Source organism: Thermochaetoides thermophila (assembly GCF_000221225.1).
Source record: "Thermochaetoides thermophila DSM 1495 unplaced genomic scaffold scf7180000011806, whole genome shotgun sequence".
Lineage (NCBI taxonomy): Eukaryota > Fungi > Ascomycota > Sordariomycetes > Sordariales > Chaetomiaceae > Thermochaetoides > Thermochaetoides thermophila.
This window is the reverse complement of record NW_006383023.1, coordinates 2,117,532-2,141,794: the sequence shown is the minus strand read 5'-3', so window position 1 is coordinate 2,141,794 and position 24,263 is coordinate 2,117,532. Positions and strand designations below refer to the sequence as shown.

General features: G+C 54.8%; 9 protein-coding genes across 9 annotated transcripts; 5 read left to right on the top strand and 4 right to left on the bottom strand.

The window, feature by feature from the left end:
• Positions 1-138: 138 nt before the first annotated feature.
• CTHT_0006050 (putative cytokinesis protein) lies at positions 139-3,375 on the bottom strand (the record flags this gene model as incomplete). Its single annotated transcript, XM_006691075.1, has 2 exons — positions 139-839; positions 891-3,375. The coding sequence occupies 2 exons, from the start codon at positions 3,373-3,375 to the stop codon at positions 139-141; spliced, it is 3,186 nt and encodes a 1,061-aa protein (XP_006691138.1).
• Positions 3,376-5,470: 2,095 nt separating this feature from the next.
• CTHT_0006040 (uncharacterized protein) lies at positions 5,471-7,235 on the top strand (the record flags this gene model as incomplete). Its single annotated transcript, XM_006691074.1, has 3 exons — positions 5,471-5,618; positions 5,841-5,998; positions 6,153-7,235. The coding sequence occupies 3 exons, from the start codon at positions 5,471-5,473 to the stop codon at positions 7,233-7,235; spliced, it is 1,389 nt and encodes a 462-aa protein (XP_006691137.1).
• A 151-nt stretch (positions 7,236-7,386) lies between these two features.
• Positions 7,387-8,437, bottom strand: CTHT_0006030 (alpha-keto ester reductase-like protein; the record flags this gene model as incomplete). The annotated part of the gene is made up of 3 exons (XM_006691073.1): positions 7,387-8,111; positions 8,192-8,315; positions 8,372-8,437. The coding sequence occupies 3 exons, from the start codon at positions 8,435-8,437 to the stop codon at positions 7,387-7,389; spliced, it is 915 nt and encodes a 304-aa protein (XP_006691136.1).
• Positions 8,438-9,091: 654 nt separating this feature from the next.
• CTHT_0006020 (uncharacterized protein) lies at positions 9,092-11,745 on the top strand (the record flags this gene model as incomplete). The annotated part of the gene is made up of 2 exons (XM_006691072.1): positions 9,092-9,261; positions 9,627-11,745. The coding sequence occupies 2 exons, from the start codon at positions 9,092-9,094 to the stop codon at positions 11,743-11,745; spliced, it is 2,289 nt and encodes a 762-aa protein (XP_006691135.1).
• A 726-nt stretch (positions 11,746-12,471) lies between these two features.
• CTHT_0006010 (uncharacterized protein) lies at positions 12,472-15,103 on the bottom strand (the record flags this gene model as incomplete). The annotated part of the gene is made up of 4 exons (XM_006691071.1): positions 12,472-13,002; positions 13,052-14,719; positions 14,769-14,846; positions 15,017-15,103. The coding sequence occupies 4 exons, from the start codon at positions 15,101-15,103 to the stop codon at positions 12,472-12,474; spliced, it is 2,364 nt and encodes a 787-aa protein (XP_006691134.1).
• A 1,622-nt stretch (positions 15,104-16,725) lies between these two features.
• Positions 16,726-17,211, bottom strand: CTHT_0006000 (mitochondrial 37S ribosomal protein mS33; the record flags this gene model as incomplete). Its single annotated transcript, XM_006691070.1, has 4 exons — positions 16,726-16,748; positions 16,807-16,853; positions 16,910-17,118; positions 17,173-17,211. 4 exons carry the CDS (start codon positions 17,209-17,211, stop codon positions 16,726-16,728), a joined length of 318 nt encoding a protein of 105 aa, XP_006691133.1.
• Positions 17,212-17,775: 564 nt separating this feature from the next.
• CTHT_0005990 (ribonuclease III-like protein) lies at positions 17,776-19,048 on the top strand (the record flags this gene model as incomplete). Its single annotated transcript, XM_006691069.1, has 2 exons — positions 17,776-17,864; positions 17,920-19,048. The coding sequence occupies 2 exons, from the start codon at positions 17,776-17,778 to the stop codon at positions 19,046-19,048; spliced, it is 1,218 nt and encodes a 405-aa protein (XP_006691132.1).
• A 1,721-nt stretch (positions 19,049-20,769) lies between these two features.
• On the top strand, positions 20,770-21,878 carry CTHT_0005980 (putative fatty acid binding protein; the record flags this gene model as incomplete). The annotated part of the gene is made up of 2 exons (XM_006691068.1): positions 20,770-20,785; positions 20,902-21,878. 2 exons carry the CDS (start codon positions 20,770-20,772, stop codon positions 21,876-21,878), a joined length of 993 nt encoding a protein of 330 aa, XP_006691131.1.
• A 1,164-nt stretch (positions 21,879-23,042) lies between these two features.
• Positions 23,043-23,654, top strand: CTHT_0005970 (uncharacterized protein; the record flags this gene model as incomplete). Its single annotated transcript, XM_006691067.1, has 1 exon — positions 23,043-23,654. One exon carries the CDS (start codon positions 23,043-23,045, stop codon positions 23,652-23,654), a length of 612 nt encoding a protein of 203 aa, XP_006691130.1.
• Positions 23,655-24,263: the final 609 nt, after the last annotated feature.

Sequence of the window (24,263 nt, the reverse complement as noted above, 5' to 3'; positions counted from 1 at the left end):
ACCGACCGATAGCGTAATCCTTTTTCCCAACCATCCAGCTATATCGAATAGTAGCAGAAGCATAAGAGACCCAGAGCCTACCAAAAAAAAAAAAAGTCTTAAAAAATAAAACAACCCCCCGAATCGAAGAAACCAATATCACTCCTCCCCACCGGCACTCTGCCTCACAATCTCCCTAATAGCCCACTTCCACGCGTCCCCCCGTTCTACCAATCGTCCTTGCTCAACCCAAACCTGACACTTCCTCCTCCACCGCTCCTCCTCCTCCCTCTGGCGCCTGACAAATTCCGGCCCGACATCAAACTCCTCGCCTACCAGCCAATCATCCTTGATATCACTATACCTGCTCCCCCCACCGCCTGCTCCGGCACCAGACCCAGAACCATAGCCACTCATGTAGCCGGGGATACCATCGGACGTAGCCGTTGAGGCTACAGTCCTCTCCTCGAGATCGGGTATGTCTTTAAAGGGGTCGTCCGAGTCGCTTCCAGCGTCATCGCTATCACCCCGTCGGACGTGAGAAACCTTAAGCCAGCACATATTCACCGGATCAAACACCATTCCCCCGACGACCTTGACGCCCTTGGTGGCGGAAGCGCCAATGTTGGTGATGAGCGCGGGGCGCGGGGTGGCGGATGCTGTGTCGCGGTCGGTGAGAAAACCTAGGCCGGAGCCGGCGCCGCGGAGGGTAGGCGTAAATTGAGAACCACCAGCACTGCCGAGAGTAGCCGAGGTGGTGTTGGTAGAGGAGGCGGTCGAGACGCGGTCGAAGGCGGAGAGAACGGTGTCGTTCCCTTCCCAGCGGTAGGTCTCCGGGTTGTACCACATACCCTTGACCACTGTGTAGCGTTAGCATCATCCTTTCAGCCATCTCCGTGTGTGGGACTTACTCTTCGATTCCCTAGGCGGATTCAAGTTCGCAATCAGATGCGGCTTGGCCTGCGGCGAACGACGTTTCTTCGCCTTGGTCGTCGCGCTCGCAGCCGTCTGTGGCGCAAGCAGATTACTCCTCGCCGAGATCTGTGCAACCCGGGCAGCCGTCAAAGGCGCAATGATTCCCGACGCATTACGCTGAGCAAGGTTCGTCTCCCTCGCAATACGACTCGCGGTAGTATCGCGTGCAAAGCTCGGGACATTGCCATCATTATAGCGCGACGAGAACGGTGTCGTGGGTGGCGTGCGCTCTGGCAGGGCAGGCCTGCTACTACTCCTACTACTACTACTACTATTATTATTATTATTATTGTTGTTGTTGTTGTTATTATTGACGGCCGTGCGGATTGTCGACCTGCCGCTGACAGGCTGCTTGAGGAACCTGGCCTCAGCTTGACTAGAGGTAGGCAGGTCGTCAAACGCATCCAGCTCGTGGCCATCGCCAAAGTTCCTGACCCGCCGAGGCAGACTAAGCTTGCTCCACGAGCTACCGTCCGGCGTCTTCTCGATCACGCTGATCGGCCGATACCGCCGCGGACTAGGCGAGCGGATGGCTGAGCGCGAGACAGCGCGGGAAGTGGGCCGGAAGTCGATGCTGGCTTCAGAGTCATGGCGACGTAGCGCACGCGCCTTGGCGTTGATATTGTGCGACTGTTCGGCGGAGGCGCCAGCAGGGACGAATGGCACAGGAGGAGCCTTGCGAGTGATGGTCGCCGAGTCCTCTACCGGCCTGGATCGCTCGACCGGGGTCTTGGGCCGGATGGGGATGCGACTTGTGGGCTGGTCAGTCCGAGAAGGAGGGCGTTCATGGCCACGAGTAGTCGATGTTGCTTGACCGCGAGCAGGCGATTGCGACTTGCTGATGACAGGCATGGACCTCTTCATGCGCAGGAGCTGGGAGCTGGTGGTAGTCGGCTCGGACCTCTGGACACCAGCATTTCTCCGCGGTGTGGCTAGCGTCGCACCGTGCGAAGACGAGGGTGTCGGAGTCGGGGACGTAGTGGTCGCAATGCTGCTGATGCTTGTGACAGACGAGTGCGAAGCGTGGCCCAGCCGGGACAGCGAGCGTCGGGTGTGGGTGCGGGAGATCGGGCCTCCTGTCTCGGAAACCGGTTCCAGGGTAGGCTGGGTGTGCGAGCGCTCGTGCGTCGGACGGGGCAGCCGCGACGCTGTCGTAGGTTTGTTGGTGAACTTGAGGGCAACAGAGGCCTTAGGCCGGGCGGGGCTTGTAGGACGAGTCTCCTTGACCTGGATATTGCGGTTGAGGGTCAGCTTGCGGGGATCAAAGATCTCTCCATCGCCGATATCGAGACCCTCTAGGAAGTCTTCTTCGGAGTCCTGCTGCTTAGGCTTCTCCTTGGGCTCCTGTTTGACGGGCTCTTCCTCCTGGATGGGCTCGTCGGGGATGCGGGAGGGCGACCGGCTCTGGCGGCGGCGTCTGAGGCGTTCGGCAAAGTCGAGGGGACCGCTCGGCAGGATCAGGCCGTCGAAGGTGTCGTCTTCGCTCTCAGCAGTCATAGAGCTGGCAATGCTGGGACTAAAGGCGGAAATTGAGGAGCTATGGCCGGACTGCAGGTCCCGGCGCGTACCCCCAACCCTTGTGCCGAGACTGCCCTCCGCCCACTCGAGGTCTTCCAGCAAAGTATTGAATGTCGGGGTTTTGGGGACATCCTTGCGGGATGTAAGCTTCAGCGTGCCGTCCTCCGGCAGCTCAAAGTCCTTCTCAAAGTCGTCATCCGCATCATCGCATTTCTCCTTCTGCGGGGTCGGCGGGGTAATGAGGGAAAGCGGCTTCGGAGGCTGGCGTCTCTTAGATACCTTGATCGTCTCCAGACCGTCTCCAAACAGGTCGTCATCTTCGGCATCGCGAAACTTTTCGAGGTCGATAAAGCCGGGGGACGAACTGCCCTTCTCTTTCATGGGCTCCTCCCAGAGGTTCAACGAGTCGCGGGGCTTCCTAGGACTTGTCGTGGCTGAGGTGCTAATTTGCCGCAGGGCCTCGGGGAAGGGTGTGGTATTTCTGCTCTTAATCTTGAGGTTCTGGACTCCTTCAGGAAACTCGAGATCCTCCGTCCAGTCCTCCTGGATTATCTTCTTTATTTTCCTGCCACCCAGACGCTTGATGGTTCCGCCCATCAAGGCTGAGGGAGGGATGTTCTTCGGTAGTGGGATGCCGGCCTGGGCAGCAGCGGCAATGGCATCGAGAGTCGACTTCTCATCGTTTCCCGGGAGATGCACTTGACGCTCTTCTTCACCGACCGACTCGAACTCGGAGCGGAAGGATGACTGGGAGTCTCGGCGGCTGGCTGAGAGGTTTGTCGAGTTAACGAGGGCCGTAAAGGTGAGGTCGTCGCCCTCGATTATGAAGTCGTCGTCGTCCCAGTTCTCGATCTCCTCCTCGGCCGGGGCCGGGGGCCGGTTCTTTAGGCGCAGGGTCTCCATGACGGGGGGTTCCTCGAAGTGCGGGGTCAAACGAGTCGTCGTGATCAATCGATCGATACGGAGTTCCGGGCGCAGTTGGTGTGCCGTCTTAGGACACACCGCGATGTGGGAGCGACAGATGTGTGCGATCAGCGTCGCGAACTCATAGTCAACAACGCCGAGTCGGCTTGATCCGCGTCCTGCAGCGCAAGATCTTCTGTGTAGAGCAAGGCTATTATTCACGGTAGCTAGAGTAAGTCGGTATGCTTCAGAGCAGAGCGAGCGCTACAGACTAAGTACGATATCGCCGGATGCAGATAGCAAGTTTAGCAGAGCTTTTCACAGAATCGGACGTGGCCGAGAGATATCAAACGAAGCGGAGACGAGAGCGCGGGTCGTCCGGATGTTTGGGGGAGAAAGGGAGGAAGATATTGAAGTAAACGAAGAGCGATGGGGTTGCAGCGTCGTGCGTGCCGGGAAAAAAAAAACAAGCATGCACAGCAAAATCCTGACGGTGATGAATGCAACGGCAACGGCCAACAACAAACCAAAAGCACAAACCAGCGGCACGGGTGTGCTGGGCTGGTAGAGTGTTTTTGGTTGCTTGGCCAGAATGTGAGAAAGATTGTGTGGGCTTGCAGTCTCTCCCTCTGTGGCTGGAAAGTCGGAGGTGGGAAGAAACAACAGAAACAGAAGGCAGACGAAGCGCCAAGATGCAAGAGACGGCTGCGGGCAGCGCAGGGGTCAGACAGGGGTTGAGCTACAAAGCGTGCAATCTGATTGGCTGGTAGCTGCAACAGGCTTCCCCAGGGCGGCAGTGCGGGGAATCAGTGAATAGGCGTTTGGGAGCTTGTGAATGGGGAAAAACAACAGCTCAATGGTAAAGGCAGGCTGTGCAATGGGTTTAGTACTCAGTGAATAGCTTTGAATAGCAGCAAGCTCCCTGATGGCTGGACAAAGTCCTGTAGTTTCCGAAACCGTCACATGCTCAGTCGAGGGCAGATGATGGTCAGGGAATTTGACCATTGGAGTGGCTGGTGTGGAACGGGTACGACGGAGAGAATCCTCACCTTGTCCCTCCCATCCCTCAGCGGGGTGCGACGCGACGCGTTTGCATGAGGGGCTCTGGTCTCAGCGTTCAAAGAGGTGTACTTGCGTTGCCTGGTGTATCACAGCAATATGTCTCTATCTTGACTCCAAGCAAGCGATTTAAAGAATTGACAATCCGATATGCATTGAAAAATCCCCATGTTTTCACTCAGCAAAAATCAACATCCCCAACCCAGCAACCACATGAAAAAGAGGGACAGTTACATCGTTGGTGGAGCCACTAAAGCTAGAAATGCGCCACTTTCGATGTTGACCATGGACCAGGGACCAAGGGCCAAAAGTTAACGTCTCCAAAAGCTCATCCTCGTCGCCGAAGCGACCGGCTATCTTATCGTCTTATTCGCATCCGTCATCGCGTGTTGCAGTTCAACCCTTTGGGAGAAAAGAGTGCAGGATCAGCACCATCTTGACCAGACGGTGAACTGCAAAAATGAAAATGCACGAGCGCGTGGAACGCAAATATCTGCATTGCTGATCATCAGTGAGATAGTAGCTTTCTGTGTCTTTGACAGCTTCCCGAAGCGGCCCAGGCTGAGCTTGAGCTCCAGCTTTGAGTGGATGCCCTGGACGTTGCTGCCTGGCCTCACCTCAACCTTCAAAAACCATTCGAAGATTATGTGAAGTCATTGCCCATCCTCATTTGGAAATGCTTCTTCTTTTTTTTTCCGACCACAAATTGATCTTTATTTTCACTATCGATGAGAGCAAGACATCAACAAACACCGTCTTACATACCCCGTTCCCGAATGAGCTAAGCTCCATCATCACCACAGCGCTTGGTCTTGGAAATTAAACCGGCTGCAACTGTTGGCTCATTCTTCTCATCTAATCACCCAGCGAAAACCTGTTTCATCTCAGCGGCACGGCGAGCAAATATCTCCCGTCTTCGGCGCATTGAGATCTGAGATCGTCTGAACTCCGTGTTCCTGTCGCATCATCATCAACAAAATACGTGTTGGTTCCTGTTGCCCAAGTGATCGCCCAGACATCCTGTCCAAACGTTGTGATGCCCCCCTCCCGCATCATCCGCATCCCGCGGACCGACGAGGATGGCGCCTTCATCCTCGGCGAAGTCACGCCGTCTGGGTCTAGCGGGAAACCGCTGAACCTCAAGTTTATCGCCACCGAAGGCGAAGAGCCATATGTGGTCAAGTGTGAGTGTCCCGTCCTGTCCCAAGCCCTGTATATACTTCCCTTCTGGATTCACACATCCTTCCTCTTCTCCGTCCGCGGCCCAGCGGATCCTGTCTCCCGTCTGGTCTGGTCCAGCCCCCATCCTTCATCCGTGTGTATCCCGATCTGGAGTCTTGTTCATGCATTATGCCCAAGCGTTTGGTATACTATTGTCCAGGCTAAGTCACTAACGAAACTCCAAGTACGCCACGACCGCATCGCAGACCTACGCTCCACAACCAGCACTTGCTCCCCCGACGAATGGGAGCGCATCCTCAAGACCCTTTTTCTCAACGAACCCCCAATGGAGGGCATCGAATTCGGCGCAGAAGCCCATACCGGCCGCTCACTCACCATCACCGTCCGTCGGCGAGTAGCTGGCATTAACGTACTCTTCACCCCCTCCCCCCCCCTTCCTTTTCCTCTTCCCTTTTTGTTGTCCAGTGCCCCACTAACTGTGTTAGCAACGCCTTGGCACTATAACTTTAACTCACCACCCCTCGGAAGCAATTCAGCTTTTCGACTGGTGTATCTCAGCCCTCTCTGACCGCGAAACTCTCCAGTCATCTCTCACTTCGGCCAACGCACAACTTGTGGACCTCGAATCCCGCATCTCGTCTCTGCGAGCCCAGCTCGAGGAGCTGGTGGAGGCAAAAAAGGCCCGGGAGAATGAGTTACTTGAAAAGTTTTGCGTGTTGTTGAATGAGAAGAAGGTCAAGATCCGCGAGCAGCAGCGGTTACTTGCTAGTGCGAACCCTCCGTCGGGAGAGGGGAGGTTGGCTGCTGCTAGAGCGTCGTTTAGAAGGATAGAATCCCCCGTTAAGGGGAGAAGGCCGGGACCGTCAAGAAAAGCGAAGAGGAAGGCGTTGGAGGATGCCTCTGGGGGAGGGACTTCTGATGGAGAAGACGGGGAGGAGGGTTTTGAGACGATGGCTAAGCCTGTAGGGAGGAGGGGCGTTGCCAGGCCTGTGTCTGTGGCCTCAACGCCTTCGGAAGAGGATGATGATGAGGGGGATAGGATGGATGTTGATCCCCCGTTGAGGGCATCTCAGGCTAGGAAGAGGGGGAGTGCCGAGTCGGACGAGGATCGGCATACCACTGATCACGAGAATGAGGAGGGTGAGCAGACGGCTGATAGTGCTGATGAAGACCATCTTGTTAAGGGGAAGGCTAAGGGTAAGGCTGTTGAGAAGGAGGTGGAGGATGCGACGGATAGTGAACTGGAGGATGACCCTTCTCCTCCTTCGCCGCCCCGAACAAGGAAGCAACAACAACAACAGCAGCAGCAGCAGCAGCAGAAGAAGAAGAAGAAGAAGAAGAAGAATAAGCCCGAACCGTCTAAACCTGCTACTCAAACGAGTACTACCTTGCAGGATGAAGACGACCCAACAAGTACAGGAAGCGAGGGAGAAGACGAATCAGCTCCTGTCCTCCCGAGGAGGTCGGAGCCGCTATCGAGGCCGAGCGCCAGTCGGGCAGCACCGGCGCCAAGTTCTTCGCAGATCACGAAGAATGTGGAGGTGTTTCCGAGGAGGACTTTACGGAGTGCAGGACCGGTGCCGGAGGAGAGTGAGACTGAATCAGATGATGAGCTGTAGTGTTTTATGGGATACCCAGGATGTTGTGGACGAGGACATGACAGGATAATTCAAGTGTTTACCACACAACTCTGAGATATTGCTGCGAAAACAAGCCATCCATCTATCCTCCCGGCCTCTAAAAGAAAACTCCACAAGAGTCCGCTCTCCCTTACCGCCTGTCATCCTCCTTAAAGATATGCCCCCAAAACCCCCTATAATGCTTCCCCCTTCCCTTCTCACTAATCTCCTGTATCTCCTCCTCCGTCAGCTTGAACTTGGGCAACCTCTCCCTAAAACCCCTAAGCCTCTCCTCCTTCCCACTCGTAGTCAACGCCACAACCCCCTGATCCAAACACCACCTCAGCGCCACATCCCCCTCTTCAACCCCATACTTCTTCGCCAGCCTCTCATACACCTCATCCACGGGGCCCGGCTTCGCCTTCGTAACCGCCGTCAGCGGGCCATATGCCTCAATCACAATCCCCTGCTCCCGATGCAACTGGATCAGATCATCAACATCGTGCTGCAGGTACGGATGGTACTCGATCTGATTGACCACCGGCTTATGCCGCGCAATGCTCAACACCGCCTCCAAATGAGGCCGCAAAAAATTACTAACGCCGATACTCTTCGCCCGCCCGGAGTCCTTAATAGCTTCCATCTCGCGCCACTTAGCTTGCAGCTCCTCCGGCTTGGGGTCGGGACCGGAAAAGAAGGGAGAGTGGATCAGGTAGAGATCAACGTAGTCTAGCCCCAGGGCTGCGAGCGAGCGGGAGAAGGCGGTTTCGATAGACTCGCCTTGGCGGCAGGAGGTTTTGGTGGTCACGAAGAGTTGGTGGCGGGGAAGGCCGGAGCGGGAGATAGCCAGGCCGAGTTCGCGTTCATTACCGTAGGCTGATACGGATGGTTAGGGATGTTAATTCATGAAGCGGGAGAGGGTGAAAAGGAAGCAAAAGAAGGAGGAAAGGGACTACCTTCGGCACCGTCAAGATGATAATAGCCCACTTTCAGCGCGGTCAGGGTGTCCCCAATGATCTTTTCGTTGATCTCGTCCTTGTTTCCACGCTTGAAGTTGGCTGTGCCGAGGCCGTAGCCAAGCTGGTTCTCTATCAGTATGCTTTACTAATCAATTCGTTAAGATGTGTTGGACGTACCAAGGGGATCTCATTCCCGTCGCTCAGCTTCACCGTCGGAATCGGCTCGTACTGGTCGGCGCTCATATTACCTCTCTTTCCAGTCCCTCAGTGTCAATTGGAAGAAAAAGACAGGAAGATGGGAGCAGTAACACCAAGTTGGTGAAGGCGGGCTGGTTTATATACGTACGTTTATCAAACTTTATCTCTAGCCTGCCGGAAGGTATGCAAGCAAGCTCGGGTTTAAGCAGCTTCTGCCGAGTTGTGTCCGACCTTACTATTGCCTGGTTCCCAATTGGTATTCGCAACCGGAACGGGTTGTAGTAGGCGGCCCCGCAGGGTTTCAGTTGGGGGGTCCCCACGATACCGCGATGTGGGGGGGGGGGAAGGGAGGGGGGAAGTTGGCGATGGGTATGACGCCATTGAGCGTTATTGGAGAGAGCAAAATGGAAAACACTAGGGTACAAGTTGGATAAAGTTGAATAATATTAAGAGAGATTTCTGTGTGAGATATACAAAGTAATTGAGGTGCAAAACAGCTGCTCAAGCTCCTCGATAGCGTTGCTATGGAGCCCCTCCTCTCTCGATGAAGACCTTGACCACCTTCTCGGTGAGGGGTCCATCTTCCTCCTCCCTCAACGTACCTCTCGAATCCCCTTCCACCATCTTAACCCGTATGTTACAAATGAACCCTCAAGCACCAGCTTACAAATCCTCCCCGCCCAATCGTCACTCTTAGTCATGTCTACCAGCAGCAGCTCATCGCAAGCAACGTCACACATTGCGTGCTCCTACTTCCCCCAAGTCCCCGGAGGGTACATTCCGGTACGTCTTGGCACGCGACAAGGGCACTGGGCTGCCGACGGCGGCGATGACGCGCCTGTCTGTGCGACTAATGTTCCGCCGTTGCGGTTCGCCCCTCATGTCGGAGAAGGGTCTTTATCAAGCTGACCTACACGGGTTGATATGACAAGAAGTCAGTTGGCGCGACAAGTTCTCTTAGAAATTGGTAGAGAGACTTTCTAGGTTGGGAATTCAACAAAATATTCTGAAAATTTCTCAAGTCAATAGCTAGATCGAACGGGAAAAGCCAGACCGCGCCGAGTTCGAAGCTTCGACACTGACATTACCGTCGCAAACCGAGTCGTAAACGGAACACACCCGCGCCAGCCGGACGGCGGCTCGGGAGGGTCTCACCTAGGTACCCCCTGTATATCAACGACCACATATATCTTTTAGAACATCCTCACCTCCAACTTCATGCGCTTCCCTTCAGTAACCCGCTGTCTCGCCCTCGCCCATCACCTCCGTCCATCACCCATCCGCCAAGCCTTCTGTCGTCGAGCGCCCCCGTTCGCATTCTACCCTCCCACGGCAACACCGAGAACAATAATGACGGCCTCAACCGGCGCTGGTCCCCGAACCGAAGCTCCCGACGGGGCTTCCCCCCAAGCAACGCCGACAATACCCAAGCCCAATCCCCCTGGCCAGGAGTGACCCTCGCAGCCCTCCCCAAATCCTGGACCTTCACCTCCTCCCTTCCCCCCGACCCAATGTATCCGACCCCGGCCGAAAGCCATCGCACCCCCCGCCATGAGATCCACCCTCGCCAGGTCCGCCACGCCCTCTTCACCTGGGTGCGTCCCGAGCCCCAATCCACCTCTGAATTGCTGGCCGTGTCCCCCGCCGCGATGCGCGATCTGGGACTGCTAGCGTCAGAAGCAGAGACGGAAGATTTCAAGCAGACCGTCGTGGGGAATAAGTTGTGGGGTTGGGATGAGGAAAAGGAAACGGGGGAGGGCTACCCCTGGGCGCAATGTTACGGCGGGTGGCAGTTTGGCAGTTGGGCTGGACAACTTGGCGACGGGAGGGCTATTTCGCTGTTTGAAGCGACAAACCCGTTTACGGGGGCGCGATATGAAGTGCAATTAAAGGGAGCGGGGATAACGCCATACAGCCGGTTCGCGGATGGCAAGGCTGTTTTGAGGAGTAGCATACGCGAGTTCATCGTGTCGGAGTACCTCCACGCGATAGGGGTGCCGACGACAAGAGCGCTGGCAATTTCGCTGCTGCCGAATGAGAGGGTACGACGGGAACGCATCGAGCCGGGGGCGATTGTGGTCCGCTTCGCCCCGTCGTGGCTGCGCATCGGTACCTTCGACCTCCCCCGTATGCGGGGCGACCGCGAGCTGGTAAGACAACTGGCGACATACCTCGCCGAGCACGTCATCCCCGGCGGGTGGGAGGCACTCCCTGCCCGACTAGAAGACCCCTCTTCCCCTCCACAAGACGAATCCATCCTCACGCCCCTCACGGGCATCCCCCCTTCCGAAATCCAAGGCTCCCCCGGGGAAGAAGAAAACCGCTTCGCCCGCCTCTTCCGGCACATCGCCCGACTCAACGCCCTCATGGTCGCCTCTTTGCAATCATATGCCTTCACCAACGGCGTCCTCAACACAGACAACACCTCCCTGTTAGGCCTCTCCATGGACTACGGCCCGTTCGCCTTCCTCGACGTCTTCGACCCAAGCTACACTCCCAACCACGACGACGACACGTTGCGATACAGCTACCGGAATCAGCCAACAATCATCTGGTGGAATCTGGTCAGGCTAGCCGAAGCCCTCGGTGAGCTGCTCGCTGCCGGGGGGGAGGTGGACGAGGAGTGGTTCGTGAGCAAGGGGTTTAGCAAGTTCGAGAGTGAAGAGGCGACACAACCTTACGTTAGGCGGGCAGAAAAGATCATCGCGCAAGCAGGGCAGGAGTACAAGGCCGTTTTCCTAGCCGAGTACACCCGTCTCATGCGCCGACGTTTGGGGTTCCGTACTGTCAACCCCGACGATTTGGAGGGGTTCATCTCCCCGTTACTAGACACCATGGAATCGCTTTCCCTCGATTACAATCTCTTCTTCCGCACTCTTTCCTCCATCCCCCTAGTTCCAACCCCAACTCCCGAGTTGTGGGACACAGTCCTACCAAAATTCTTCTACCCCTCCACCCCCCCTTCCTCTTTACCCCAAGATAAAGCCCCCCTACTAAAGGACCTCACAACCTGGCTTGAAAAGTGGCACGAGCGGATCAAGCAGGACTGGAACAACGGCAATCCTCTTATACCAGAAATAGACCAGGAAAGAATCAAGGCTATGAAGGGGGTAAATCCGAAATTTGTGCCGCGCGGATGGATTTTTGATGAGGTCATTCGGAGAGTTGAGAAGGATGGCGAGAGGAATGTTCTGAAGCGATTGCTGCATCTGTCGCTGCATCCTTTTGAGGACAATTGGGCTGGGAGGGAGTTCGATGGGGTGTTGTACGAAGGGAATAAGGACGAGGAGGAGAGGTGGACAAGTGATGTGCCCAAGGTGGGCAGGATGCTTCAGTGCAGTTGTAGTTCGTAATTCTTTGCTTTGTATAGACCTCTTGGGTTTTTTTTTCAGCAGTCTAAGTTTACTTGGGCTGTGCATGGAAGAAGGCACGATCTACATCACAGGAAATAGATATATAATAAGTCATTGATAAGAGAGTGACTATGGGCTCGAAACTAGCAGGTACATGGACAAGGCCGAGTAATCCATTGCGGGCCATGCATTTCTCTCTCCTCCATCTGATAGCGCAAAAAAAAAAGAAAAAAAAGAAAAAAACGAGGTGGCGTCATGTAAACCGCCTAAAGAGACCGCAGTACCGTCTCCCTCGTATGTCTGCCAAAATCAATTTTACTCAGCTATATTTGTGCGCAAGCGATTGCCAGGCAATCCACACCGAAAGGTAGCTTGATCACTATCACTGTCCTCTCCCCCATAGATAGATCGCTCCCTCAGAACAGCCTAGTTTATGCTCCTTCGGCGGGCTGCACGCAGCCAACCACTGGATATCGCAAAATCCATAATCATGATGTGTCCAAAGCACTCGAACGGGCAGTAGCCTCCCGAGCGTAGGATGTCGGGTGATGTGGTAGAATAGCTGAGGTCGAAGATGATCATAAAACGAGTCTCAAATATCTTAGGAGAATTCTCGTTGTGAAAACGGATCGCAGAAAAACATGGCAGTGTGTGAAACGGAAGAGGATGGGGAACAGCCTCGACAGACAACCGTCAAGTCGCCTCTGCTTACCACCTCGCAGTCACTCAAGGATAGCGGCCGCCGTAGCGCGAGCCGGGACCCATGCCACGACCGGGCATGCCGGGGCCGACACCAGGGCCCGGACGAGTGGCCACCGCGTGGTTGGTGCAGAGCATGCCGACCCGCGAGCCGAACTTGGAACCGCGAAGAGACACCATGTGCTTCCTGATATGGGCAGCCACGATCTCGCGGTGCTGAGGTCCGGCGTGGGTCAGGATCCACTGGATGAGGTAGTTGCCGTACTGGTCGCTGGCAATGTCGATGAGCGGAATACGCGGGCGGTCGTGACGACCCTCGCAGACGCGGTCGAGGTAGCGCTGGAGGAACTCAGGACCACCAACCTTCAGACACTTCTCAACGACCTTCGAGGCAAACTGGTCCATGCTGTACTCGGCCGCATAGCGGATGACATGGTCGATGGCACGGCTGCGATCCTGCGGAGCACCATGCTCGCAGATGTGCTGGATGCACCAGTTGCCAAACTGGCCATGGGCGACAATGTCAATGTTGGCAAGGACCTCCTCAATGCAGGGGCGCTGTAACCGTTAGCCCTTGTTCTCTGTACCCAGTGATCAGTGTTCATACCTTGTCCTCCTCGAGACAGTTCTCAAAAATGTTTTGAACCACCAAGCTGCCAGTCTCTCCCAGGGCAACCTCGTGCCACATGCCACGGAGGGCCTCGTTGACATACTTCATGATCTGGGGAGGGGACTCAGTCCAGCGCAGCTCGAACAGCTTCTGCCAAACGTGGCACGCGTAACGGTGAATAACCGTCTCCGGGATACGACGCAGCAGCTCGTGAACCATGATCGCCTTATAGTCCTCCGGGACGCAATCAAAGGCCTTCTGCACCACATGGCAGCCAAACGGATCCATCGACAGGTTGAGGGTGTTGCCGCGAATGGCCTCCGCAATCTTGATGACCTGCTCAGGGGTACCGTGCTCAAAGCAGCGCTGGACCAAGAAGTTGCCAAAGCGGTTGACCATCAAGGGGTAGGCCTGCGCGACAATGGCCTCGACAATGTCGTACTTCTGCTCAGGGGTGCTAACCTTGAGTTTCTGCTGCAGGAAGATGGACGCCTGCTGATCGTTGTTGCAGACAATCTTATCCACGATGTACTTCCAGTCACAAGTGACGTTGCGATCGAGCAGGCGGCGATAGTTAAGCGGCTCCGTGGTCGGCGAGATGTACGTCTGTCCATCCGCCGTCTTCCACGATCCTGCAGCTGACGTAAACTCCGTAGCGTGAGGCGAGAGAGCCGAGCCAACAGGCTGTTGCTGGTAGGGAGGATACATGCTCGCGCCCATCGGGCCTTGGGCGCCCGCAGCATAGCCGGGGCCTGCGTCGAAGGGACCAGGGCCCATGTTGTAACCACCGTAGCCGTAGCCAGCATTCATGCTGCCATACCGACTGTCGAAACGGTTGCCGCGGCGACCAGAAGGCCGCATCATTTCAGTAGCCTCAGGGGGCAGCATGCGATCGGGACGGTACAACTCCATGCTCGCGGAAGGACCAGCGAAGGCAGGATCGTAGTTAGGGGTGACATTGCGAGGGTTTCCCCACGGGCCGGCTTGAGGGCCGTCGTTAGCCATCGGGCCCTGAGGGAAAGGGTTGCCAAAGGGTGCCTTGCTGGTGTTGTTGTTCCAGATACCTCGAGCACGGTTCAGACCACCTGTCGACATGGTCTCACTAGTATCAGAGCGAGCGTCGTCTGGGTTGGGCCAGCTGGCCTCGCGAACAAACGGAACTCGGCCTGGTGCGTTCATGGCGGTGCCGCTAACGATACGAGAGCCAGCAGGTGACACGAGGGGGGCAACAGGCGGCAGGAAGTCGGGGTCTCCAAGAGATGGAGTGATGCGACCACCAGCGGCCTCAGCGGCACGACGCTGCTGCAACTCCTGATCCAGACGGGAAATCTTGTTCTGGGCCTGAGCAAGTTCGAGCTTCAGGCGTAGAATCTCATCCTGGGTAGTCTTGTCCTTGGTAGTAGACTCCTTCGACGCAGTGCTGTCGGGACGAGTGGTCGGAGCGGTCGAGGTGGACGAGTCGTTACCCGAGAGGGACATCGAGCCAGAAGACGGGGAGCCCTGAGTCTGATCGTCCAGGGACTTCTGAGTCTCCTTTCGAGCAGCCTCATCTTCGGCCTCCTTTCGCGCGGCCTCCGTATGCTCGGCAAGCTTGGCCAAAACCTTGTCGATGGTCTTGGCCATTTCACATTCAGAGTATTCGGGCTCGTGGGAAGTCTTCAACTTCTGTCATTATCAGCAGGTCAGAACAGCATAATGCCGGGACGTCACATACCTTGGAGCAGTTCTGGTCCCGCATGTCGGAGCCGGTCAGGACCACGGTCGTCTTGTCCGTGAGGGCTGAGATGGAATGCTGTTCAGGTTAGCAGATTTAGCGGAACACAAATGAAGTAGATGGACTCGGTTCAAGAGTTCATCAGGCTGAGGAGCCTAGGCGAGTGATCCTGCAAATGAGACGCGCCGGGCCTCGATTCAAGCCTGAGCAGCCCAATAAGCCAAAGAAAAAAAGAAGATCAAACTCACCTTGTTCACGTCCTCGGGATTCAGGTGCTTGTCGATACGGCGCTCAGAGGGCGAGCCGGCCATGGCGGTAGCCGCGGCAGCAGACATGGTGGCTGGTGCGGAATGGAAGGGCTGAAAGAGAGGCGGAAAGATAGAGAAGTAGATTTATGGGTAGGCGTGTATGTAAGAGAAATGGAATGGATGGATTTGAACCTCAATGGTTGCTGAATTTGACACAAAGAGGGATCAGTTCTAATGTCCCTGGCAAAGAGGTACACGGATGGGTAAAATGGGAGGATGTATGGGACGGAGTGGTGGAGGATAGGAGCAAAAAAAATCGAGAAGGGAAAGTTTTCAAGCAGAGATGATGGAATAAAGTGACTGAGGGGTATTTGTCATCGAGGGAAGGCACAAAAAGATGGACATAGATATCTCGATGGGAAAGCGCGTTGGGAGATATCCCGATGTCGGCGGTCGAGGGGAAGAAGGGACCATGTTTTTGAACTTACCTGATCAAGGGAAAGGAACAGTATGCTACAGCCTAACACCAGCTGGAAGAGTCTACTGCTTTGAAGGTAGTTGAAACCCAGTGATGTAGGCTGTTGACACTGGCTGGCCTGAATCGAAGATGCTGGCAGTCTATCAAAGCTGGAGGAATAACAGTGTGTGTGTGTGCGTATGCGAAGTGTATGGGAAGAAGGGATAGACAAAAGATGGGAGAAAGAAAAAAAAGTTTTCAAGGATAGGTCATCAGATGGGAAAAGCCGTGAGGGCAGTAACATAGCCAGGCAACGCACCCCCCGCTTGGGATTGCGTCTTTAAGTCCTCTTGTAGTTGCCTGACCGGACACAGGACCGCGATGAGATGGGATCGCGGAGATCGAATTGGGTGACGGTCGGCGGGCAGATAGAGGTCTGATTGGCGTCCTGAGGCTGCGGCGGAGGGGACACCGGAGGCTGGCCCGATAGGGACACACGGAAGTTACTGTCGTTGCGGACTTTGCCGCCGGCGGACAATTGATGGCATCCTCAGAGCTCAGAGGAGCTAGGCCAACCCATCTCAGGTGTCAAGAGATATAGGTAACTACATGGTGTTGCACACTTCGGGATTATGGGGAACATGTCCAGAGGAGTGTGCTTACTAGGCTGATGATGCATGATATGATAGTTGCCACTGGAACTTTGGTTAACACGAATTGCCTGTTTCTTGGCGTTCTTTACAGGTCCAGAGTCACAAGAGGACCTTTGAATGGTGAAAAGGGATCTAGACATATCGGGAGGTACTGAACAACAAAGGCCCTAATGACCGTCTAACATAGATATCCCGAGATAATGTTGGAATGTAGAGAATATCAGCGCAAAGAACGGAGAAACAGAGGTCAGGGGTAAAGCTTCACAGGCGATGATGTTGAGCTGCAGCTCTCTGTGACCAGGAGGTGTCAAATAACCGCCATGCTGTTTGCTTCGCCCGAACTTGACATCCTGCTTGTTCCACTGTGACCTGGCAGAGAAGGCGAGCCCAAGAGCGTCTACTCCAAACTAGATGACCGAAAGAGAGGGCAAGCATTTTCTGGGCAACATCTGCTAGGCAAGATCACATCAAGGGAAATGGGACCTAAAATTTGATGCAAGATGCCCATAGCATCTGGGTATATTTTTCCCTTATCCACTTTATACAATAACAACATAGGCTGTGATGGTAGTGTACATAAGATTCGGTTCTCAGCGCGATTACTTGGCTTTGGGCTGTGCTCCTGCAAAGGTGTCAGTGAACGTTCGCAACTTGGCCATGACCTGAAAACTGTAACTCACCTGGGCCCTTCTTCTTCTTCGGCGTCCCTTTTCCACGAGCTTTGAGACTGCAACCAGTTAGCGAGCAGTTTAGCAACCCCAACACCAGCAGTCGATAACCTACGCGGCGATGTGGTCAAGACGATCCAATTCGTCCTCACACTCCACCTCAAGATGAAGCGGCTTAAACTCGTTCTTGAACTCGCGGAAGGTGTAGAGCCGCGGCGGGTAATAGGACACGACCGAGGGACCCTTGAGTGCCTTGCGCAGGACCTTGTTGCCAGTCCGGATGCCCTCAGGGTTGAAGACGGTGCCGAAGAGCTCGCACCGAGCCTGGGGGGGGGTTAGCGAGGTATTGATGTGTTGTCTGAATCAAGCATTGCTTACCCTCATCAAATCCAACAGCCGCGCACGTGGAACCGACATCTTGCCGCTATTTACATGGAGTGGCCGTGCAAGCACCAGGTGGACTCGAGAGACTGCTGACGTTCAGAAGATCTTTGGATGCACTTAGCGCATCCAATCAGCGCGGGCTTGGCGGCGTGGGGTTATCAGCCTTGCAGCTGGTGGGTCTTTGCGACCAGGACCCACGGCGGGACATTTGTGGTATCTAGACCTGGGTTTCTTAAGCCTTCTTGTGTGCAGCAGTTGACTTATGTCTTTTCAAGTCAATTGCACTTGCATTGGTTTTAGACTCATTCATAATGGTTCACGTGTTTAAACCAAGATGAACAGTGCTTTCTGACGGCACAGCTTGTCACCAACTTGTCTTGGATAGGTTTTCAATTTGCATTGCTGTTGGACCTTTCTCATTCTCATTGTCTGATGAAGAAAGACTGGATGGATCTCTTTTACTCAATCCAGATATTAATACACCATGACTTTTGCTCCTCAGTTAGTCAATCCGTGCACCAAATCTTGATCGAATGGATGTTGAGAGAGCACATCTTGAGCTTTTAGGTCTTCAACTGTGGCAGGTAGTGTGGCGTAATGTGGGGTCTTACATCCAAACGGCTGGTCGCCAAGACTATGGCCTGTGCACCCGGAGTGGGTCTGCGAGGCTGCCAGCGCCGAGAATTGTAAGTCGATTTTCAGTGTCAATCTTGAATGAGAACTCATCCTCTCAACTTACAGTCGCTACGCAATCCCGTCCTGTATCCTCGAGTTCAATCTATTCTCCATGGCGAAAAGATATTTCGAAGAAACTGGCCTCGAGGCTTCAAACCCTCCCTCAGTAGCCCCCCAGCAGCCCGAGACGAAGCGCGCAAAACTCGAGACTGGCGTCACGCCTCAAATCCTCCCGCCTACAGCCTTCACAAAATGGACCCTAGCAACCATCCCCAAAAACCCCCCGCCACTCCCAGAAATCTTGGATCCGAAGCTCGAGCAAGCAGCGCTCACGCACTCCGGTATGCGTCAAAGCCTATCCGACCCGAGCTACGAGCGGCTGGAGTGGATAGGCGACGTCTACTTGGAGATGATCGCGTCTGAGCTCATCTGGCAAACATTTCCTGACCTCGAACCGGGCAAGTGCTCGATGTATCGCGAGCTGCTTGTACGCAACTCGACTCTTGGCCAATTCTCTATCCATTATGGTCTCGATCAGAAGGCCAACTTTCCCCCCGAATTCGGTCTCGGCGGGCGCAAGAACGGCACCGCAGCCAGCGAACAAAAACGTGCCAAAGCACTCGGCGATATCTTCGAAGCATACATCGGTGCCGTGGTCCGGTCAGACCCTGAGAACGGCTTTAAGCGGGCCGCACAATTCATGAAAGACCTATGGGGGCCCGTCCTAGAGCGGCAGATCCGCGAGGAGGAGAGCAGACACGGGGGTAAGGGCAAGGGCCCGAACGGCAACAGCGTGAAGAAGGACAAGAAGAACGACGAGATCTCGTTCAAGACGCAGCTGGAGCAGCTGATTGGGGCGCCCGGTGTCAAGATTGAGTACAAGGACCTGCCGTCGAGCGGGAAGAAGGATAGGGTCTCCAAGCAGCCTCTTTATACGGTCGGTTGTTTCTTGCACGGTTGGGGTGAGAGCGGGCTGCAGTTGGGTCATGGCAGCGCGTTGGGCAAGAAGGAGGCGGGTCAGAAGGCGGCCGAGATGGCACTTAATAATAAGAAGCTGATCAAGAAGTTTGCGGAGAAGCGCAAGGCGTTTATGGAGGCTAGGGCTGCGCAGTTGAAGCAGCAGCAGGAGCAGCAGCAACAACAACAACAGCGGGAAGAGGAAAAGTTGGCTGAGAGCAGTGCGAGCTCGGGATGAGGGGGTTTGTCTGGCTTTTACTTGACTTTTGGGTGTTTTAAGGAGCACGTCTTCTTACCGTCTAGGGATACCCATTAGCGACGGAGCTGTCTGGTCTTGAGTGGATAAGCTTGTATTCATCTGAGTCGGGATATCAAAATGGAAGTACAGGTTGTCGAGGTCATCCGCCTAGCAGTAGCCCTGCGGTGATCCCCGGAACTGCACGTCATCTTTGGGTGTCATTGTCGGCTCGTACGTACATGACATGTCCTGTGGAGGAACCTCATGGTTGGGTTAGGTCAGGCTGCATAACCGGCGGTTAACAGGCCCAACCACGAAGAGCGCTGATGAGGGGTTGACGGCCTTATGGGCCCACAAGCTAGGAAATATCGAGACTTGAATGATAGCAAGACGTAATGTAAGAAAGAGCAGATGACAACCGGCTGGTATCCGACGACGACGCCAACACCCGATGCGGGGGTTCATGAGTTGACGTGGAGGCATCACAATGGATGTTGCTGATACTCATCAGATAGGACATCCTTGGCCACTTTCACATGTCTGGGGTTTTTGTGTCTGTCAGCGGGGTGTTGATCGTTCTTTTACGTGGAACGGAAATGCCCGTAAGGACAGAGTACTGTACCAAGCGCGCAGAGCTTCCGTTCTGGAGGCCTTTGCCGCGGGTAGTCTTCCACGGCATGGGCCCAGCGTTTAACAAACTGCAAGTGAAGTTATTCGCTGCGTTTCCCATTCCAGGGTCCCGTCCTGCAACAAACGCCCGGCGAGCAACAGCACAACCGTCGGTTGGTGCAACGCTAGCGTCGCACGGGAAACACTGGCATGGATTGGGCTGGGGAAAGTGGGTCCCAGGGGTGGTCCCTCCGAAAGTCAAGATCTCGCGTGCCGAGGCAAATCCGCGGCTGTGTCGCTACGCTGTTCATCGCCCAGTCAAACGGCTTCCGCAGCGCCAAAGCTCCGAGCTTTGACTCCATATCCGTCTTCTCCAAGACTTTCCCATGCGGCAAACGGTTCGCCGCTCGGCCAAACGACACTCACTGCACGGTAGGAAGCCAGAGTTAAGAGGTCATCCAGTCATCCATCTAAGTCGGTGGGTTCAATAAGCGTGCTCTGGACGATTTGCTGAAGTCCTGGACATGGCACGACGGGTCGGACAGCCCCTGGGCCGAGATTGATACAAGCGTGCGGACACATGAACAACTCGGAATATTTTATTAGGAGGAACTAGCACCCATACCCTTACCCATACCTATTCCTCATACACGTGTGTCTAGCCTTTCCCCGATCTCCGGGGGAATTTGTACCATTTTTTGGTTTCTGCCCGATCGAGGCTCCTGTTCCTCTCTGCCACTCAGCTCAAGACCATTCCAGCCAGCCACGTCGACTCCTCCCCTCCCACTACTGCGTGTCATCCAACAGCATCCATCAGCCAAGGCACAGCAGGTGCACAAGTTCCTGTGCCCCTCTGCTTAGCCGCTGAAGCTCTCGCCTGTGTCGCCTGTTGCTGTGCTGCTGCTGCTGAGTGTGCAGTGCCTATCTTGTGTCTCGGCAACGACAACATCCGGCACCGAGCTTGCCGGCTGAACACCCGTTCTCGGCATCCCTGTCCCGACCTACGCCTACACTACCCAACCTCTGCCTTCCTCTCGCACTCTTCCCTTCTCCATTGACAAACTTTCCTTGAGTCTGCAGCTTCCTGCAACGAAGTCCAAACATAAGTCAAGATGTCGGACTCAATAGGTACGCCCCGTGTCCATCCATCTCCTCGCATCCAGCCCATGCATTATAATCCCTTAGCCGCCTTGCACACAACAAAACACACGACGACTAACACGATTTCCTCGACACCAAAACAGATCGTGTGTTTGTCCACGCCCTCAACACCGTTAAAAAAATCCCCAAAACTGGCGCGACCCGTCCCCCGCCCGCCGACCGCATGCGCCTGTACGGACTCTACAAGCAAGCCATGGAAGGCGACGTAGACGGCGTGATGGAACGCCCGACCGCCGCGTCCGCCCTGGCGCAGGGTACCAGTGAAGAAGACCTTATTCGTGAGCAGGATAAATGGGACGCGTGGAACTCGCAGAAGGGACTGAGTCGAACCGAGGCGAAGAGACGATACGTCGAGGCGCTGATCGAGACGATGCATAAGTATGCTAATACCCCGAATGCGCTGGAGTTAGTGGCCGAGCTGGAGTTTGTATGGAATCAGGTGAAGAGTAATAACCCCAGCGCAGCAGGGGGGTCTTCTACCTCGGGAGGAGATGGGTCTGGCGCGGGAGGTGGTGCTGCCGGAGGCCTGGAGCTGCAGGGAGGCGGGCCGGCGCAGCCAAGGCCGAGCCAGCCGGGACTGATAACGACTCCTGTGCGGCGGTTTCAGGCGCCGTTGAGCGGGACAGATGGGCCGATGCGCGTGTTGAGTCCTATGAGCGAAGAGGACGAGTCGGAGAGGAGGCTGGCGGAGTTGCTGGAAGAGGAGAATAATGCTGCAGATGAGGGGGCCCTGGTTCCGGGTGATGACTATCAGCGGCGGAGTGATAAGCGCATGAAGCGCATGGAACGCGCCATTGTGCGGTTGTCGGCCGAGATTGCTGCGCTGCGGGAGCAGATCGCCTCGGGCCGGGAGTGGCGCACGCGTAAGGAAAGGGGCGTCGTGGCCTGGTTGGGGTGGGTGTTTTGGAAGGTGACGAAGCATGTGACGATCGATTTGTTTATTCTGGTGTTTGTGCTGATATGGATGCGGAAGAGGAGGGATAGGAGGTTGGAGGACCATGTCAGGGGGATTTTTAGGGTCGCGAGGGAATATGTCAGAAAGATCCTGCCTTCGCGGTGAGCGGCCGCGGAGCTGATCGCGTTCGTTGCCAACGTATGGCATTGTCACCTCGCGACGAAGTGGCTCTGATTTCGGTCTGCTTCTTTCTGCCTAACGACATCGATACCAGCACCGCGGTGAAATAATTTTGCCATCTGTGGCTGGGGTAGGCGATATCACGGAGCAGGGCAGATAATCGCCCGATACACGGGAAGCTCGACGACAAGTACCAGTGAGCAACATCGGACCCTTGATGTTGTTCACAGCATGATTTACTCTGGCTCAAAAACATCGCTCTCCGGTTTTTTTTTTTTTTACCAATAATTAGGGATCAAGCACCCTTAAGGTTTGCCAGTCCCAAGTAGGCATTCTGGCATCAAAACATATACCAGCATTAACAATTCTTGGCCGTTGCCCGATGCCATCCAGAGTTCTGGTCGGCATACCACTACCCTCTGGTCCTGGGTCTTGGATACCCTCAACATCCCCCCCTCTCCCCTGGGTTAAGCGTTGGGCACGGTGTATTAGGCACAAACAACGCATCCACGACTCCTCGACGCTAGATCTTTGTACTTGATCCAACCTAAATCAGCCTGGGTAAGCTCTTAGTATGCTCACCCAGGAATGCATGGCCTACGGTCACTACTAGACAGGATTAGGAAAAGAAAAATCAAGATACTGTTTCCTTTGTCGTTTGTACATTAAAATCACTACGAACACTTAAGCATTATGATGATACCTTAGACCAGGATAGACGAAGTAAATCTAATCCATGAAATGCCCAACGCATACTTCATGACCCCAGAAGGGATATGATACGAGATGATGGTTGTGAAAGTACTACTGTGTCTTACAGGGCATCTTGTCTGCTGTGGCCTTCCATTCCAGACGGACGGGAACCTTTCAGAGGTGGGGCAGAGAAGCTGGATAATTTCCCCCAAATTCTTTTCCAGGTTTCGACTTCTAAGCGGTCTCACTCTGCTGGCTTGGACGGCTTTGGTTCTTTCACCTCGGCCAGCTGACAAACCATCTCACGACGAACAATGAGATCGATTATCTTTTAAGCAGATCAATCACAAGACAACAATCGAAGCACACAAAAATCTACAATTTCATACACACCCAAGCCAACTATATCCAACACTTTATACGAAACAGATATCTCACCATAACCGAATCGACGCAATGCCACCTCAACCCCCCTTAACAGCAACCATAACTACATCCTCCCAATCCATTCCTCCCCTCAACAGCATCGCCCCCTCCATCTTTGTCCCCCTCACCGACGACATATCCACGTTCTCTACGCCGCGCGACCGCATCGCCCGTCTCAAGCACATCCTCCAAACCATCGACCTGCAACACGACGGCGTCAAGCAAAATCTGCTCTACATGTTCGAGCGAGAGAAGCAGCGTCTGATCTTAGCAGCCCAAGAAGCGGAAGAGAAGATGGGTGTACAGAGGGTGAGGGAGGGCGTGACGAGGGAGGAGGAGGATGAGGTTGTTCGGAACATGGAGGCTAGACCGAGCAAGAAGGAGAAGGGGGAGGTTGGAGAATATGATCCCTGGAAGGGGGAGCAGCAGCAGGGGTTTGTGGTGCCGCAGCCGGATATGGGGGTCAGGGAGAGGGCGGTCGCAGATTTAATTAACGTCATTGAGAGGGGGGTACTCGATCTGCAGGCGTTTGAGAAGTATACGGAGGGGATTAGGACGAAGTATTTGGAGTTGTTGGAGAGGGAGGTGGTGAGGTTGGAGGAGGCGGGAAAGAGGCCTGAGGAGAGGACCAGGACGGACTAGGGACGACCAGTTCTCATCATTTCTTTTTCTTCCGAGTGACGACAGAGCGAGATACCCAATTCATTAATAATGAGAAGCCAGAATCACCAAAAAAATTTAACTTTATTGAATATTATCAAGACTGAAATGTGGCAACCGGCGGTAAGAGGCGTTGATCAGCGAACCGAAGCTCTCACATGCATCCATAAACGGAGCCAATTCTTGCTCTAGGACACATGATAGAGGAGGACTCGGTGGAAGTGCAATTCGGCACTGGCGTGCCAATGCCAAATCACGGTCGGAGATCTCCTACAATAAGTGCCCATCGAAGTACAATTGATATGGAGAGAAAAAGTTTCAAGATCAAGACGGCCCGCGCAACAGTGGGGGCCCTTTTTAAAGGACGCTGGGGCCAGTGGGCTGACAAACGGTGCTCTCTAATTGGTTAACTCTGCCCTGTCGCGTTCTTCCGGGTGGCTCCCCTCCGCCAAGCCCTGTTCGAGTACTCGCTGGCCAGTGGCCGCTCAGGCTTTTGGAAGCTCCCGTCCCCGTCTCGTCTCCATCGAGCAAGAAACGACGCTCGGCTCGTGCTTCTGCTGCTGCTGCTGCTGTCCAGCCCAGGTTGTGCGT